At 36.8% G+C, this 16,228-nt stretch overlaps 1 protein-coding gene across 1 annotated transcript in view; it reads right to left on the reverse strand.

The window, feature by feature from the left end:
* Nucleotides 1–234: 234 nt before the first annotated feature.
* The window catches only part of LOC125240792 (GRB10-interacting GYF protein 2), a 43,070-nt gene continuing 27,076 nt past the window's right edge, over nt 235–16,228 (reverse strand). The window contains exons 16-27 of the mRNA XM_048148875.1: nt 14,392–14,688; nt 12,567–12,794; nt 11,834–11,914; nt 11,216–11,322; nt 7,028–7,100; nt 6,705–6,926; nt 6,508–6,585; nt 6,124–6,262; nt 5,742–5,945; nt 5,266–5,389; nt 5,013–5,121; nt 235–4,916 (exon numbers count right to left, since the gene is read on the reverse strand). Coding sequence (XP_048004832.1) covers nt 4,800–4,916; nt 5,013–5,121; nt 5,266–5,389; nt 5,742–5,945; nt 6,124–6,262; nt 6,508–6,585; nt 6,705–6,926; nt 7,028–7,100; nt 11,216–11,322; nt 11,834–11,914; nt 12,567–12,794; nt 14,392–14,688 — 1,779 coding nt within the window. The 3' untranslated portion in view covers nt 235–4,799. The remainder of the gene's footprint in view (nt 4,917–5,012; nt 5,122–5,265; nt 5,390–5,741; nt 5,946–6,123; nt 6,263–6,507; nt 6,586–6,704; nt 6,927–7,027; nt 7,101–11,215; nt 11,323–11,833; nt 11,915–12,566; nt 12,795–14,391; nt 14,689–16,228) is intronic.

The raw sequence follows: 16,228 nt of genomic DNA on the forward strand, positions 1-16,228 counted from the left end.
AATTTTTCTTATTCAGTAATCGAATTACTTACATCAAAGAGGATCGAGTATTATAGAGAGTTACTGTCAAAGTAAAATGTGTAATCACAGTACATAGACTGCCATCTCTTGTCACAAGCTTAAAACTTTTGAACCTCAGTTTTGACAATTTGCCCATATTCTTAGCTTGATATGTGTTAAAATGACAAATATTAATATTAGCTCCATCTAGCTGAGCGTACCCCAAAGGTGTAATGCCATCTAGGCCACCGTACCTTTTTCTGTATGGTACTGAGGTACATTTTTTTCTTAGACTTAATCTGTCTATACGGAGTTATATGTCTTTGCTTACATGGAATTAAGTTTTTTTTTCATACCTAATTTGTTAATGATATTGTAAAAATTAACAGGCACTGGATACATGGACACCCTACATTTATTAAAAGGAATTAGTGTATGTTAAGTGCCATCACGTCGCTGGGGAATTTGACAGACCAGACGTGTGCTTTATGAAGTTTACAATAACAAATTGACAGTTTTCATCCATTAAACCTTCAGTTTTTTTTTAAGTAGGTACGACTTACTTTCGAAGGGGGTTTGAACTCTTTAAACTACACCGCTGATAGGGTGACAATAAACTTCAATGGAAAATATTTTTTTTAAATTAGGTATGATAAAATTAATAAAAAACACTTAACTCCGTGTAAGTGCCACATAAATATCGATTACTGAAAAGAAAAATTGGTTCCTAATTACCGATTAAATTTCACCGTACATAATATATTATGTATTTATATATAATTATGTATATATATTCTTATAAATAATTTTAATGTAGGACATCGGGGCTGAGGTGAAACACTATTATTCAACTCACAGATTTCATATACTACATACTTAAGGTTACCCGGAGTCAATCAAAACATTTCAGGTAGTCCGTCCCAGTTTTCGCGCGTCAATTTTTGAAGGTGGAAGTTAACGAAACCATAAAAATGCCTTGTTTCGCGATAAAAAAAATATTAACACTCAAGGACCTGAGACATACAGTTGTGTGCAAAATCTTAGCAATCAATAAAAAAATACCATAACTTAAAATCAATTAATTTGGAATTTTCGTTATTATATTTGATTACATTACTTAACATAGATTCCAACTTATACTTAAGTAAGTAAACAAAGTGGTCATGAAAACTGTTTTTTTACCTGTCAGGGATCGCTTTTAAAGTGATATACAAAATGGAAAGCATACAATCGTATTTAATTATAATAACACTTTAGTATTATAATCGATGTTTTGCACTCATCTTTCCCAGAAAAAAAATCTATCATATTCTATGTGACTATCCTCTTGCCGGCAGTGTTAGTAGGTCCCATATTTCGTTTTTTTGTTGCAGTTTGAGTTCTACTACTTGTTTTATTTGCTAAGTCAAACTGGTCAAAGCAATGACCAAAAACACCCATTAGTCAGTCAGAAAAGCCCAGAAGTGGAGAAAACCCAAAGTGGAGCTTTAGTGCATTCGGCGAGGTGGGTGAGCATATAAAAAAATAACATTATTTCTGGATGAGATGGGTGTAGAGTAAAACTTTGATTGACAACAATAGACAAGATACTAAAGTGTACAAATTGAATAGAATTGTATATTTTCCATTGGCTATATCATCAATTCATCAGGCAGGGGGTAAAAATACTGTAGTAATTTAGTAAAACAATAAAGGTAATTCCAAATTAATTGATTTTAAGTTATGATTTTCTCTTAGTTTTCATTTTTTTATTTACTTACTCCAATTATTTTGTACACAACTGTATTTCCTATCACAACTCACAAGAAGTAACAATGTCAGTACAAAATGTGACAAACTCGGCTCATTTACATATAAATATATTACCTCATTCTTCTATCTAAATTATGGTTCTGTGAGTGTAATACTACATACAAGTATTTTAGCATAGACGAGTAATGTATGTGCAAAATACTCTTCAGTTTTGTGCCGACTTTCCTGTATATATGGGTGGTGGTGCTAATAACACATAGATCATGGATTAGACAATGTCGCCTACGTTGTAATGTTTTAATGGACAGTTTCAGCGTTAGATCTCATAAATCCGGTATATAATAATCTTAATAATCATCCTGAGAGTGTCCTACATATGATTAAATTACATTACATGTAGGCTAAATAGTCAATAACTCGTCCCCTTTCAAAGACTGACCTCGTACTTGTACTAAAAATGAACTCTGCATTATCAGTAAACATAATTTATTAAAGTATAACGTAGCAAGTTATTGCAATGAGGTTATAGAAATTTCATGTAAAAAATAATCTTGGTGGCCAGTTATTCGACGCTGGCCTGTTACTGATAATTTACCATATCTACATTAAATTGTAACTGAATAAATACACAAGTGCGAGCGCGAGGCATGGATGTGGTTTCGGCGTTTTATTTCGGCTATTTGGGGCCTATTGCATAACAATTTACAACTCATATTACAAGCGGTAGTTCCCAACCAATTCCTTTTATAAGAAAGAGAGTTCCACTTGTAATACAAGTTGTAAATTGTTATGCAATAGGGCCTTGGTTGAGAAAACAGTTTATTAATTAGAATTAAAAGTTCATTTGATATTGTTGTTTTAAATCGATGCCTCTTATAAATTAAAATTCAATAAGAATGAAAAAACTGACTAGAAAAAAAAATTAAATTTGTAAAATCATAAAAATGTTATTACATACCTATTACAATCACTTAAGAGCCCCCAAAAAGAAAAATATATATTTGTGCAGTGGTAGAGCACTCGCAGAACAAAAGTTAGATTCTAAGGGCCGCGGGAGTCGTAGAAACGTTTTGCGCCACAATCCAGATCTAGCCTAGGCAATATCGCACAAAAAGGCCGCTAAATTATCTGACACTGTTTTTTGTACAATATTAATGCCGGTGACTGTACTCTGACGGGAAACTTTTCTTTCTATTTTATTGTGCTGGCTCAGGTTCAGTAACTGAGAAAAGAACCCGGTGCCGTAGCCGAATGGCATTTCTGCGACGCTAAACGAAAACGAAACGCCGCGAAAGGTAGTATGGCTCTGTCGCGCTAATACGCAAGAGCGATAGAGATAGAGAGATATCTACGAGCGTTTCGTTTCGTGGGCGTTTGTGCCATTCGGCTACGTACCCTGGACTTATTTAGATGTTTCGGAACAAAGTTTGGAACATTCATTGTAACGTTATGTGTCACGAGTGTGACCGACATACACTATTCATGCAAATGAATGGATCTCCCACATCTTTCAACGACAGTCAATGCACAAGGTGTGCTAGGCCTGACAGAATTAACTTTGCGTCGTGGCATGGCCACTGCTACGAGTGAAGACTAGCTGTCGAGACTGCAGAGACTCTAGTACCACTAGCAAAATAACATAATCGCTTAAGGGCTCGCGTAGGTTATGGTTGGGTTTCATAAGAAATAACATAATTTGGAGGCTAATACATAATTTTGAATTGACATATACGAGGCTCAAACTCAAGGTGTGTGGTCGAAGTCACGCTGCTTAAAAAAAAGAATGCTCTGATTCTCTAGAGATTTCTTACCTGTGTGCGTAGCCGAATGCACAAACTCCCACGAAACGCTCACGATAATATCTCTTTCGTAGCTATCTATCTCTATCGCTCTTGCGTATTGGCGCGACAGAGCCAGACTACCTTTCGCGGCGTTTCGTTTTCGTTTCGCGTCGCAGAAATGCCATTCGGCTACAGCACCTGTTCTTAAAAAAATCCCAGTAGTTACCACCAATTCGATTTGGTAACAACTAGAAGGCTTTATTTATTCGCAAATGGCAAAAGGTGGGAAAAATACAAGCTAATACCAGTGGCAACAACTTGTGGCAACCGGCGGAAACAGCCTGATTTGATGTATTTTAATCAATCTAAGCTAAAGTTTTCCACCGCAGATCGCTGAAGGATAAACATGACGATGGGTACACTTTATGAATTACATTAATCCCAAAGAATGATCGGGATACTCATACTTCAAGGCACAATTTGTCATCGCCGCTTTAAAGAGAGAAACAGGGCCGTAATTTGAAGAAGTTTGAGATTCTCTAATTACACCTTTATGTATATTATAACATAGTCATAATTATAAACCGAAAACTTTACAACAGTATCTTTATTATTTGATTATGCCTATCGCCTCAGTTTAAAATTGACGTTATAATCACAGACCAATTAATCAAAGCGGAACACGAAACAGTCACGAAAGCTGTTGTAAAACAATATTAATTATTGTATTGCGCATCGAAATAATGTCACAGGAAATAGTTACTTAGTGCACATTTGTATTGCATACCTATGTATATGCTGCTTCCTTTGGCTGGGTGTCAATCGTGTAGTTACATGGGCAACAAATATACTAGTCAAACTGTAAACAGTGTTTTAACCAGTCGGTCAGTAGTTAATGGCAAACTGGGCTTCTTACTTCTTCATTTCTTCTTATGTTTTCAACAAACACATTTTGTCTGGAGCTGCACTTGCCACTGTTAAAATAGTTTTTTTTTTCAGAAATCTCAGTTCCTGTTTGTCTTACTAATCCTATGTTTAATTGAAATATCAAGTTTCTGGCATAGAGCACAAGTCATAACATAACTTGTAATATCTGTAAATGTTGAATTAGCAGCGACCAACGATTTGTCAAACGTTTTTCGTAGTTACTTGTATTAAATTAGATTGGTATCGTAAGATCGCGAACTCACGCGTGTTTTACACAATAACCGGCGGGTTTATCACAAGGCGAGTTATATTGAACACTTAGTACGTAACCTGCATCGCTCACACCGTATCAATGTCGCCGACATTAATCCGGTCCTCGGCCGCAGTCACCGAGAAGCCCAGAATACGGGCATCAACTTTAAGCATTTTATTCTTCTTTGTCTTTTTGCCTTTGCCCTGAAATAAAATATTTCAAATTACATATAGCCTGTTTTTATACACCGAGATATAAATAATATGAGTTGGGTACAATGTGTACATCGATGAAGTCACCTTTACTTCCTGATAGTCGGAGCCCGACGTAGTGCGCGGGTTGACGGCTACGGCGGGCGAGCACAGGTCGTCGGACGGCGTCACCATGCCGACGCGGAGCAACTTGGACCTGTCGACATTCGCAAACCTCTCACATATGCTGCTCACATCACATCTCATCATCACTAATATTTCAATGTCCATTAATATGCGGTTAATATACTCAATTGGTTATCACAAGAATAAAATTCATGTATATATGGCAAATATATACCTCTTTTCAAGAAACTGGCGGGCGAAGTCGCTGGATTCTTTGGTTTCGCCCAAATAGCACTTTACATAATCTTTGACTTCATACGGTGATTCAATGTCCTTGAGGAAGCCTACAAACGTAGGCACTGCAAAATACGAAAGATAATTTATTGGTTGATAAAAATATATTTACCGATAGGTACAATACGAAGTTTCTCAACGTCTATATCCAAATAGAGAAATACGAACTCGTTAATGTATGGAAAGAATTATAAACTATGAACGTTCACACCCAATCATGGTCCACATACTTTTAATTAAATTTTGATCATGAAAATTAGACCTTACTTCTAGTTTAAAGAAATGGATTAATAGTCAGTAAAATACGAAACGCATTAAATAAAAAGAAAGCATTAAGTTTTTAACATTTAGTTAGTTGATAAGACACCCTGCAGAGTCACAAACCACTAATATTGTTGCACAATAAATCGTACGCACCATCGATTTTGGCGCTCCACGAAGCAAGCACGGTGTTACACCATGTGTCAAACTCTGCGCCGGGGGAGGCTTCTTTTTTCGAAGGTATGTTAAGAGTATTCTTTTTCTTATTTCTGGCGTTTTGTTCCACGGCCCGTTGCGGATCTTGAGGCTTTTCGACAGGTTTTGGAGGTTGAGCTGTGGCGGGCGAGTCCCAGAAACCGCCTGAACATAAATACAGTGACGTAAGTTGTTAGGAATTATTTTGAAATTAATCATAGCCTGGAAACTTGTCACTCGTTTTGATCGACACGTTCACACGTTAATTTTGATAAAGGGTATAGGGACCCCAAAATATATTAAAAATTTGAAACGAACTAAGTAGTGACCGATCGATATTTACCTCCGTTGTGAGTGCTGTTGCCCCACGGCACGTGGTTGGCGGGCGCCGGGCCGGCGGCGTCCTCCAGCACCTGTGCCGCGGCCTGCGCCGCCGCCTCCGCCGCAGCGGCCGTCACTGCCGATTGTTTGCGAGCTTCCGCCTTCAGAAAATAAACATTTCTACTTACAATCTTTAAGGTGTTAAATTTTACATATGAATAACATCAATATCACCATCATATTTGAACTTCTTAATTAGTTCATAACATTTTTTATTTATTTCATGCAATCTTTAAACAAACAACTTGTGCCTATTCATCGAGACAGTCACCTAATACTCGCTGCAGTTTAAGAATCTATTCTTTTACTGCAAAACAGACTTAAAATGTCATGTTTTTCAACCCACCTGTATTTCTGCCAGGGACAGTCCCGTTCCGACCGGATTAGGTTTCTTTTTCGCCCAACCCAAATTAGCTTGCATTTCCTAAAAGAATTAAACAACATTGTAGTTACAAAAGTAACATTACTTTCCAAGGATTGATTAGTTGTAAGTACATTACGGTCTAAAATGAATATACATGTAAAAAAGTAAAATAGAGCGACCTGTTCGCGCGCGAGTGCAGCGGCCTGCTGTTGCGCTATGACTTGCATCATCTGCTGTTGTTCTTTCATCTGCTCCAGCTTCTTTTCCCTTTCAAGCCTCTGGATTTCCGCTAGGCTCAGTCCATCTTTGGTCGTTGCCTGTTGAGCTAAATTCACAGCCGCTGACCACGGGGCTTTCTTTATTATAGTCTCGCTAGTCTCTCGCTGCTGCTGCTTCTGTTCCTGGTAATAAGTTAAATTCGATGATAAGTATACATGTTCACCACGATGTGTGACAGCCGACTAAAAAAAATTGGTTTATAAGTTTCTAAAGACAAAGTTACCTGTTGCTTTTTAAGTGCCTCTGCTTGCTTTTTCTTCTTTTCTTCTTCGACTGCGAGCTTTTCCTCTTCTTTCCTGTGTCATGCAAATTTTAATCTAAATGACGAGTTCAAATTATTTTGTCATTGTTGTGATTAAGGTCCATTTACACGGTACGTGAACTCACAAGCGATTTTATTCTGCTATTTAGATCAGTCAATGAATGCTCAAAAGGGGGGTCTAGGTGGAATGGCCGAAAGCAGAAAGTTTCACTACGGGATGTTGTTAGGGGTAGTCAGGAGACATACATACTAAAAGTCCTCGGACTTTGGACGTGAGCTCGAAGAGGGGGGGATGAAAAAAGGTCCCATTTTTTGGTTTTTTGCTCATATTTCAAAAACTATGCGTCATACGAAATTTTGGTTTACCACACATTGAAAGCTTATAAAATTCTCTATAACTTTGATCTAGAAACTTTTTTCTATTCTCAACCATTATCTAGGTATGAGCACCTAAAAACTGTAATTTTTTTAAAAATCGTGTCCCCCCCCCACTTTTTGCTTCATACATTGCTCCATATCTTGCAAAATATTTATCTTAGACAAAAGTTTTCTTAAAAAATCTTGTAGATCATTCAAATACCTTTCATAATATGTGTACATCTGCTTCTGGGTCATGTACCGTTGAATAATTATACGACTTTAAAACGAAATGAAACAACAAATGTATGTTGCCTGTGTGGTGACGGGTAAAGAATTTCACCACCCCCTTTCTTCCCGTGGGTGTCGTAGAAGGCGACTATGGGATATGGGCTAAATTGTGGCGTAGGCGAGAGGCTGGCAACCTGTCACTGCAATGTCACAGTTTCGTTTTCTTTCAACCCCTTATTTGCCAAGAGTGGCACTGAAGCTTCAGTAGTTTCATGTCTCCTGCCTACCCCTTTATGGGATACAGGCGTGATTGTATGTATGTATGTATGTACAACAAATGTATGTGATAAACGTGTAAAATATGTATTTCATGAACATGATTGTATTACGATGCTGTATAAATGCATCCACACAACAGGTAACAATACAATTAGCTGTATATAAAGGCTTTCTCCACAGACCAACCCCTATAGACATCTATTACAAGACGACTCGCGGTCGCCAGCCTTCCTAGTATTTGCACTGATATAAGCGCGGGCGCTCGCCGTGCCCGATCAGTATCGACCAAGTAACAGACCTGAAAGCAGCGCGTGTTTTTCGCACAAAAAAATTGGAAAAGGGTATTTTGATGCCTTAAAGATGTCCACCTGTAGTGTGAAATGGTGTGGAAAGGTAACAAGAAGCTCAAATTTAAAAACAGACGGCATTACATTCCACAAATAAGTCATATTTATAATTTATTCAGAGCCGGCATAGGTCAACTTACATTGGCCACTTACGCGTCAGTAGAGGGACAGTCATACTTCTGTCCCTTTTCATCTGGCGCGACTGCCCGCCGTCCTTGAAACGGCCAATCACAGCGCGCTTAACACATTCCCCGCCCGCTCCTCGCACCCCAAACACCGGTGACTCGTATCGCGAACCAAATATACAAGACTGCCACTCTATAGGAGGTTCTCTGTGGCCTTCTCACACCCACATCTACCATTACTACAATCTGTGGTGCACCGGCAAAATATTGACTTCAGTATTTCTTCCGGAGCAGCTGGTACTTTGGTTTGCACAGGAATCAGTAAGTTGCTTTCATTCCGTGCCATCCCCATTCATCATCCTCCTTGCGTTATCCCGGCATTTGCCACGGCTCATGGGAGCCTGGGGTCCACTTTGACAACTAATTCCAAGATTTGGCGTAGGCACTAGTTTTACGAAAGCGACTGCCTTCTTACTTTCCAACCCGAAGGGTAACTAGGACTTATTGGAATTAGTCCGGTTTCCTCACGATGTTTTCCTTCACCGAAAAGCGACTGGCAAATATCAAATGACATTTCGCACATAAGTTCAGAAAAAAGTCATTGTTATATTAGCGAGGCAGGTAAAAAAAGTGTGGAATACTAATACAACTAACTAACTTAGTTTCAGAGGTAAAAACTGCAAATAACAGCTTAAGTTACAATTATGTCCTAACTCTTAAAAGTTTTCTACTACTATTCTACTTTAAATCAAATTTTAACGTAAAAAAAAGGTTTTTACTTGACGAATACTGGACACAGTGCGCTAAAATACTCGTACTCTTAGATCTAGAAATACAACTAACTAACTTAGTTTCAGAGGTAAAAACTGCAAATAACAGCTTAAGGCCTGATTTAGACGGCGTGCGAACTCGCATGCGATTTTAGTTTGAGGTTAGATTAATTTTGCACAGCTATCAAATACCGCAATGTAATAAAACTCGTATGCGAGTTCTCGTACCGTCTAAATGGAGCCTAAGTTACAATTATGTCCTAACCCTAACTCTTAAAAGTTTTCTACTACTATTCTACTTTAAATCAAATTTTAACGTAAAAAAAAGGTTTTTACTTGACGAATACTGGACAAAGTGCGCTAAAATACTCGTACTCTTAGATCTAGAAATCAAGTACTCTTAGATCATAAACTGTTATAAATTTAAAATTCTCATGAATGCAGAAATAACCTCATTGATTTCGTTAAAACAAATCCGAATTTTTATGTTATTACGTGAACAAATATGTTAGTTATGTTACTTTGTACCTTTGAACGGCTCTCCTCTGTAAAATCATGAGTTTACACTTGCCTCAGTATCCTTAGGAGGTATGGATATAACTTACACGTGTTTTAATTTACTCGCTGCCTCTTTGGGCGGGATGATACTAATCGGTCTTCTTTGTTTGTTTGAAATGCTGTCGGTCTCACACCTTACTACTGTCAACACTGCAATTCTCTATTATAACCTTGTGTGTTACTGTGTTTGTTGTCCCAAATAAATCAAACAAATTGAAACTGTTTCTTCCATGTCATCTGAATCAGATGTGACAACTGTATCTTAGACAATATCCTCCCCGCCGTTATTATCAGTGTCTTCCTCTATCCTGGGGGTGTCGTTGACTTTCGATCCGGAGGTTGCGGGTTCGAACCCGGCTCGTACCAATGACTTTTTTCTGAACTTATGTGCGAAATGTCATTTGATATTTGCCAGTCGCTTTTCGGTGAAGGAAAACATCGTGAGGAAACCGGACTAATTCCAATGAGTTCTAGTTACCCTTCGGGTTGGAAAGTCAGATGGCAGTCGCTTTCGTAAAACTAGTGCCTACGCCAAATCTTGGGATTAGTTGTCAAAGTGAACCCCAGGCTCCCATGAGCCGTGGCAAATACCGGGATAACGCAAGGAGGATGATGAATGGGGATGGGCACGGAACGAAAGCAACTTACTGATTCCTGTGCAAACCAAAGTACCAGCTGCTCCGGAAGAAATACTGAAGTTAATATTTTGCCGGTGCACTACAGATTGTAGTAGTGGTAGATGTGGGTGTGAGAAGGCCTTTATGTACAACTAATTGTATTGTTACCTGTTGTGTGAATTCATTTATACAGCATCGTAATACAATCATGTTCATGAAATACATATTTTACACGTTTGTCACAAACATTTGTTGTTTTATTTCGTTTTAAAGTCGTATAATTATTCAACGGTACATGACCCAGAAGCATATGTACACATATTATGAAAGGTATTTGAATGATCTACAAGATTTTTCAAGAAAACTTTTGTCTGAGATAAATATTTTTCAAGATATGGAGCAATGTAATAGTTGAGAATAGAAAAAAAGTTTCTAGATCAAAGTTATAGAGAATTTTATAAGCTTTCAAAGTGTAGTAAACCAAAATTTCGTATGACGCAAAGTTTTTGAAATATGAGCAAAAAACCAAAAAATGGGACTTTTTTTCATCCCCCCTCTTCGAGCTCACGTCCAAAGTCCGAGGACTTTTAGTATGTATGTCTCCTGACTACCCCTAACAACATCCCGTAGTGAAACTTTCTGCTTTCGGCCATTCCATCTAGGATCGTTCGTTGACCAAGCTAATTTGATAGTTGTGCTGAATTGAAAGTATCCCCAGGATCTCCAAATGTACATTAAATCACATGCGAGGTGGCGTGCCGCCTAAATTAGCCTTTAATGCGAAAACAGATTCAACTTAAAAAAAGCAACTTTTCATCCGTCAGACATCATTCATACTTAATTTATTTAAAAAAAAGATAAATACCTCTTTCGCTCGGCCTCTTCGATAAGTTTGATTTCTTCGGCTTTCTTCTTGTCTTTCGGGGCTTTTTCGGGACCTTTCACGATGGTGAAACCTTCCTTGATCCATTCCTAAAAACATAACATTATTAGAAAACCCGTAGCATCATTCCAAATAATTATTATTATTTAAAAAACAATACACAAAAACTAAAGGTGAGTAAGTCAGGATTTAACAACTGGATTTGGCATAAGCCTCAAATCATTTCGACCAATCGCCCAATGCGATTTTACTTCAGATGAGGGCTTCAAATCTCCTCCACACGGAATCCTGACTGGTCAGTAACCGAAAAATACATATGGGCGCTCACATAAATCGAATATTGTTAAGTGTGTGTCGATTTGCTCACATAACCTTCCCTAGTGCTGAAAACGTTCATGTTGATAAATAAGACTGTGCGGGTAGTTCGAAAAACACATTTGGCTGTTTTTGTCCAGTCTTCTCCAAGACACAGGCACAACAACAGTGAACTTGAAATGTTCGGAGGTAAATAAAAAAATATCAAGACCTGATTTATTGATAATATATTGATTATTAATAGCCACAAATCTGTGCTTTTTTGTAGTTTTACTAATAACTTACCTTTTTCTCTTTTTCTAGTTCCTTTTTATTAACTTTTTCATCTTTTTTGCTCTTTGAAGGTGATGAGTCTTCAGACTTTCTCTGTAATGATAACGTAATGTCAATGTCTTCTCACATGTTTCAGTGTCAGTTTATGACTAAATAAAAAAAAGCTTTACTTTTTTATTACTTTCACAATCAAGAACCTGAACCTGGTGGACTCGACGAGTCGTGAACTTTGCTCAGATGCTGGAGAACCCACCAGTAGGGTTCTCGCCATACAAGTGGGCGGTTATAAATTAAAACCGGTTTCTAACGTAGTGCGCCATTTTTTGTCTGGTAGATAATGTGTTAATTTATAGTTGGTATTAATTTTAAAAAATCCCTAATCAAATACAGTCTGACCAGAATGAGTAGAAATTAAAAAATGGCATCATCGTACTGTCGCCCGTTTTCTCACACATACTGATTTGAAAGGGATGGCACTACAATGTTGCCACTTTTTAATTTCTAATCTTTTTGGTCAGACTAGAGTTAATGAATTAAAGATGGTTAAGTAAACATGTACATGGCAAAAAATATTTTAGCATTAAGAATCTCATTCTTGGAGCTAGTTGATTTCATGCAAGTCAACTAGATATGAATTATTCCACAACTATGTAACCAACGATACAAGGAATGATCGATATTAACCACATCTGCGTCTCAACGACTGACTAATTGATAGTGTCCTGCTTAACAGGCATTACCTTACCTCTACTTTATTTGAATCTTCTTCTTTAGTGGTTTCGGATCCCTCGTCCTTCTTTTCTTCCTTAGCTTTCTTGGCTTTAGTTTTGTTCTCTTTGTTCTTAGTGGCTTTTTCAATTTCAGCTTTGTTTTGCTTCGTCTGCTTGGCCTCCTGTTGCTTATTCTGTATACTCTCGTTGGGTTTTACAGATTCCAGTGAGTGCTCCAATTTATTAGGTTTATCGGATTTATTCTACAAAAATATGATCATTACAAGTATTGTGTCAAAGAAAGAATAATATGATCTGAGATCGGACAGTTGGGCGTCATTTGTATGACGTTCACGGAATAATGAACGTTATGTTGTTAGAAATGATGCTAAGAGTCCGATCACTGAATATCATACATACAAAACCTACAACGTATGTACGTACAACCACCAGACATAATTTATTATTTAGCCCAATAGTTGACCAATGTACCTCTAGTCCACTTTAGACTCCCTCTTTTTAATTTTATTACCGTTTCATTTCCTCGTGATTAAAATCCAGTATTAGCAGTTGTTGAATGCTATACCATGTCGGCGTATCCGGCTCTTTTCGGCTCAACGTTGATATGTATTATTAAGCTTAGCACAACTCCAAGTCCCATTGCGTGCACCACAGATAATTACTTCATTTTTTATTATTTACCAAACGGATAGAGCCATGCATTAGAAAGGGACAACACGATTCGACTTTGAACTACTGTCAAGCTTCGGTGTTATAGGAAGTGCCCTTTTTGAACGGTATTTTAACTGTAACTATTACTTATTCTGTGGTATTAGTCCTTTTGGCGGTGACGCATACCTAGATAAACAATACAATGTCGAAATTGAAACCAATAGGCGAGACGACTAAAAAAACTAATTAGTCCTTCAATTAGATTATGAAAGAATTTTAGACACGTATTTTTACTTTTTTCTCGTAAACGAAAAATGACGACGGTACAGTGCGTTAAAGTTTCGTGTGACGTCACGCCTAGGTAGGTACAAATTTTACTTAGAAGTGACGTCACAAGCACTCACTCCGGAACTATGATGCTCTATATCTTTGTATTTTTTCATTAATTAGAAAAAGCTAAAAATATGTGTTCAGTATTTTTGGACGATCTAACTGACGGACTAGACATAATGCCATTTTTGTTATGTAGACATCCCTATTCGATTGAACATAGACAGTCAGTACAAACTTAAGACCTTTAGTAGATTATTAAAGCTCTTAAGATAAGATAAGCCCTTGTCCTTTTTATAGCGTCAAATCTATAAATTTAGAAATCTGAATTGTATCAACATTTTATCATACAGCAAATGGTACTATTGTAAATCCGTTATTTTTTTCTTTCATAGTAATTTAACTACTTTACATCCTAACATAACATCCCTATAATATGTTTAAACGCGACAAACAAAATTGCCTTTATTTACAAACCGATGTTTTTTTTTATATATAGTGGTGTATTCTAACTGTATGCACATATGGCGCTATATTACCGCACTAGTTAGAGTTAGGTAATAAATAAGCCCACAAAGCAAAAAATTGCTTAGTATTCAAAAATTCAAATGGCCATAATAATGTTCTGTAAAACGTCGTACTGATCGTATGTATGTATATTGGCATTAAAATACTCGTGTGATCATATTAAGAAACTCATTTGCTTTGTTAATATTCTTAACTATCATATTATAGAACTCACATAAAACATTGTTTCGAATTATCATGCAATTTATAAAATAATCTTTTATAAAATAATTAAAGTAACTTAAGGCTTCAAACGATGTTAGTGAAATAACTAATTGACTAAGTATTTACCTGAACTTCTTCTTTGATTTCCTGTTTCTTTTCAGGGATATCAGTCTTAGCCATTAATGTGTCTTGTTGCATAAGTTTGTGCAATTCTTCCAGGTTAGGGGTTGCGCTCAATACTGCGGGGTCTTCCTCCGGCTTGGCTGGCGCCGCCACGGGAGCGCTGCTCTGTTCGCTCATAAACGCCATGTTGGGCATTGCCCCGGAGCTTTGGGACGCCCTTAGCTGGGCTAAAATTTGGTCTTCTGTTTTCATTTCTTTCACAATTTCCTCGGGAAGCATGGAATTAGACGTAACTGAAGTCTGCAAATAAATATATTAAAACATACAAAACATTTTTCGATAGCATTCCGTTTCAAACAAAACTTATGAGCCGTATCTAAATGAATGAATTAGAAAAAGTCATATAAACTCAAAGGTCTTTCTAACATAATGTTAAGACATTTACGTATAATCGCATGTAGCTTAAATACCCGTCATACTTGACATAAGAAATCGCAAATTATGATTTGTAAATAGTTAGGACCAAAACACCTGTGAGAAATTTCAACAAGCTAGAAACCGTTATAATATATGCATATATATATTTTAACTATCCTTTACGAGTTGAACCATAAAAGTATTTTCACCACACCAACTGGTAAAGATCAATTTTGCATTTTATCCACAAGAGTGCAAAGTAAATTTCATACAAATTCTTAACTTGATGTCTTTAGCTGGCTGGTAGAATTTACTTATAAATGACGATTTTGAATCATAAATATTGAATACATAGATGGAATTGATTCAATTTGATGTTATTTTGTTCGTGTTGGTGTGGTGAAAAATTTTGTATTTCACTCGGTGGCAAAGTTTGTTTAACCTTCTTGCCTTGAAACCCTCGCAACGCTGAAGATTCAAATATTGGAATCTTTCGCTTGTTCGGGTATCAATATTGGCACGTGCGCTTAAACAACGACTTTGGTCCCTTTAGTTTATCGCCACTCATTTCCAACTTCCTTTTTTCTGCACTTGAAAGTAGAAGTGATTCTAAGAACCTATGTTATACCTAAAAAAACATATTATATAAGCGTACAGGTATACTGCTCAAATCAAACGTTAGTTTGCGATTGTAATGTTTGATATGACGGACGTATTAATAAATTAATTGTTAAGATTCGTACGAAGTTTACCCTTACTAATGAGTAATGAAACCTATATTTTCGCACAGATGGCTGTAAAACTTAAGCAACAGTTTACATAATCTCTTTTAATAAAAGCCTTATTAGACTATACAATTACAGAAGCGTAAATTAAACAGCCTGAGAGAAAATATTTAAGAACCATTTATTATGTTTTTAAATACGAAAAAAGTTGATTGTAAAATAATATCAAAGATACTTACAACTTCTACTTCCAAACAGTTTTCGGTACAAAGATTTACAACAAGAGAAGACGTGCACATAGGCTTCATTTTGAAATGCAAATGCATGTTAAGTTCAAATCAAGATGAGATGAAATTAAAATGGTAAATTTTATGAAATTAGGCTGTATTAGCTTTGGTAACTTCTGCTGCTCTTAAGTCCTTAGGAAATATTGATTATGCGAAACTTATAAAAAACGACTCATTTGCTTACTAAAAGCAGAGTAGTTCGCCGCATGAAAACAATGTCGGTTGCCTGGCAACCTCATACTCTAGGTAACGACGCAGTGTAATCGAGCCCTTACTCCGTCATCCCCGTACCTAATGTTCGATCTTATTTAGAGACTGTCATTTAATTAAAGGTATGGTATGGTACATTGTAACTGTAATTGTAACTGATCCATTTTTTCCATTATTACACTATGATGTTGAGTTGTTCAT

Source organism: Leguminivora glycinivorella, chromosome Z, assembly GCF_023078275.1.
Source record: "Leguminivora glycinivorella isolate SPB_JAAS2020 chromosome Z, LegGlyc_1.1, whole genome shotgun sequence".
In the NCBI taxonomy this organism is placed as follows: domain Eukaryota; kingdom Metazoa; phylum Arthropoda; class Insecta; order Lepidoptera; family Tortricidae; genus Leguminivora; species Leguminivora glycinivorella.